Source organism: Triticum aestivum, chromosome 3B, assembly GCF_018294505.1.
Source record: "Triticum aestivum cultivar Chinese Spring chromosome 3B, IWGSC CS RefSeq v2.1, whole genome shotgun sequence".
NCBI classification, from domain to species: domain Eukaryota; kingdom Viridiplantae; phylum Streptophyta; class Magnoliopsida; order Poales; family Poaceae; genus Triticum; species Triticum aestivum.
This window is the reverse complement of record NC_057801.1, coordinates 16,346,085-16,348,263: the sequence shown is the minus strand read 5'-3', so window position 1 is coordinate 16,348,263 and position 2,179 is coordinate 16,346,085. Positions and strand designations below refer to the sequence as shown.

At 60.1% G+C, this 2,179-nt stretch overlaps 1 protein-coding gene across 1 annotated transcript; it reads right to left on the bottom strand.

Annotated features, from left to right (window-relative positions):
* Positions 1–329: 329 nt before the first annotated feature.
* On the bottom strand, positions 330–2,038 carry LOC123064365 (cytochrome P450 89A2-like). Its single transcript, XM_044487856.1, has one exon. The coding sequence runs from the start codon at positions 2,004–2,006 to the stop codon at positions 441–443; it is 1,566 nt and encodes a 521-aa protein (XP_044343791.1). The 5' UTR covers positions 2,007–2,038; the 3' UTR covers positions 330–440.
* Between the last annotated feature and the right edge of the window lie 141 nt (positions 2,039–2,179).

Sequence of the window (2,179 nt, the reverse complement as noted above, 5' to 3'; positions counted from 1 at the left end):
TGGGTTGTGCCAGTAAATGCGACGCGGGGGAGAGTGAATGGAACCGTGAGGGAGAGGGTGGAGGGGTGTGCGACGTGTTTGACGTCAACTGCGGTCGGACCGTGGCGTGCGGGCGCATGGCAGTTCCACCGCACGCCTCTCAGTGGCAACCGCTGACCGCGGGATGGCAACTACCGTGCGGGCGAACCCACTCGCACACCGCACACTAGAATCGTCCAACGTGGCGCCGAAAACCAGCCCTTTTGCTCCATGATTCGTGCAAAACGAAACCAACGGTGATGCTTGCGTGTGGACGGAGTGGTGAACGCCCACACGTGTGGGCGTTAACATTTCCGAAAAAGAAGGTACACGGTGCTAGTACATGCGTAATTGCGGACGTCCAAACTAGTAGTAAACACTTTCCATACTGCAGCCTTAATCAATGTTGTTCTCAGTTGAAGTTAAATGGCAGCTCTCTGCACGAGGCGAACACAGAGCGGTTTCTTCATGACGACGGTGAACTGGGCCTCCTCAGAGACGACGTCCACCTCTTCCCCTTCAACCGCCCGCCAGTAAAACGCACGCACTAGGTTCTCCACTAAGTACTCGAGGTGCATGGTGGCGACGCCTAGCCCCGGACAGATCCTCCGCCCGGCTCCGAATGGCATCATCTTGATCTCCTTGGTGCCGGTGATGTCAACCCCATCGCCGTCACCTCCCGCGAGGAACCGCTCCGGTAGGAACTCTCGTGGCCGGTCCCAAGTCTTCTCATCCAGGGCCATGTCGGCCACCATGAAGTTCACTGGCGTGCCCCTGGGGATCACGCACCCACCGATCTCCATGTCCTCAGCCGCAGCGTGCATCACCACCTGGTGCCCGGGTGGGTGGCGCCGGAGGCCCTCAAGCACCACCGCCCGGAGGTACTGTATCTTGTGCAGGCCCTCTGGCCGGTGTAGATCGTCGGGATCTGTACCAATTGAGATCTCATCGAAGAGCTTGTCCTGGACGTGCTGATTCTTCACCAGCTCGGCCATGATCCACTCTAGCGCCGTGGCTGTGGTGTCTGTCCCTTGTATCAGCAGCTCGGAGCACATGGCAAGTACCTCGTCGTCAGTGAGAGGGCGGCCGCTCTCGGAGTCGAGCCTGAGGTCGAGCAACGAGTCCACGTAGCAGTGCGGCAACGTCCTCGTCTCATCCTGATTCTGAGGAGACGGCGGTTGGCTGCTGGAAAGCAGCTTCTTGCGCTCCCTCCGGGCATCGATCAAGGGCAAGTACATCTCCTTGAGCTTGCTGCGCATAGCGTGCATGGCATCCAGTCGGCCGCGGAAGAGGCGCGTCGTGACCGCCGGGAGGTAGTCCAAGACCCTCAGCTTGGTCAAGGAGTAGATCATGAGCTCACGCAGCGCAGAGATAATCTCGCGCACAACGCCATCGTCAACCCGCTCGCCGAAGCACATGGCCACCAAGAGGTGGAACATGGCGAGCAGAAAGGTGTCCCTGACGGCGACGCCCGTGTTTCCTGCTTCCTGCTGCTGGCGCCATAGCTTGTCCGTCATGTCAGCAAGCACGGACGCCCGCAGCGGCGCGAACAGCCGGAGCCTGGCCGGGTGCGCGATCTCAGCCACCAAGTTTCTACGGAAGAGGCGCCAGATTGGGCCGTAGTTGGCGGACGTGATGGTGATGGCGTTCAGGCCACCGAAGTTGCGCACGGCGTAGTCCGGCCGATCAGCCAGGGCGGTGCCATGGCCGACCAGCGCAGTGTGGGCGAGGTAGCGGTCTGCCACGCTAACCTGCAGGCGGTTGCCCACTTGGAGGCCGAGAACCGGGCCGTAGCGCGCATGGAGGCGCCTCTCAGCGTTCAGGATGTCCATGGAGTCTTCGTCAAAGTGCTGTAAATATAGCAAGTTTCCAAGCCAAGGCAGGCTGGCCGGCCCCGGCGGTAAGCGGCGGTTCCATGCAATTGAGAGGAGGAATAAAACGACAGGAAGGAGAATAGCTGTGGGAAGGAGAAGCCATGGGAGCTCCATCACGTGTGAATGTGTGATGAGTGATTACTGATTACCTAGGCCAATTGCAACCATGCAGCACCCGGTGCTTGGCCCCCCTATATATACATACTAGTACTTGAAAAGCTCTGTGTCGACTCCCGCGACTTCCCGCGACTCCCGCTAGGATTTCCCACCCCCCGCCGCCGCCGGCC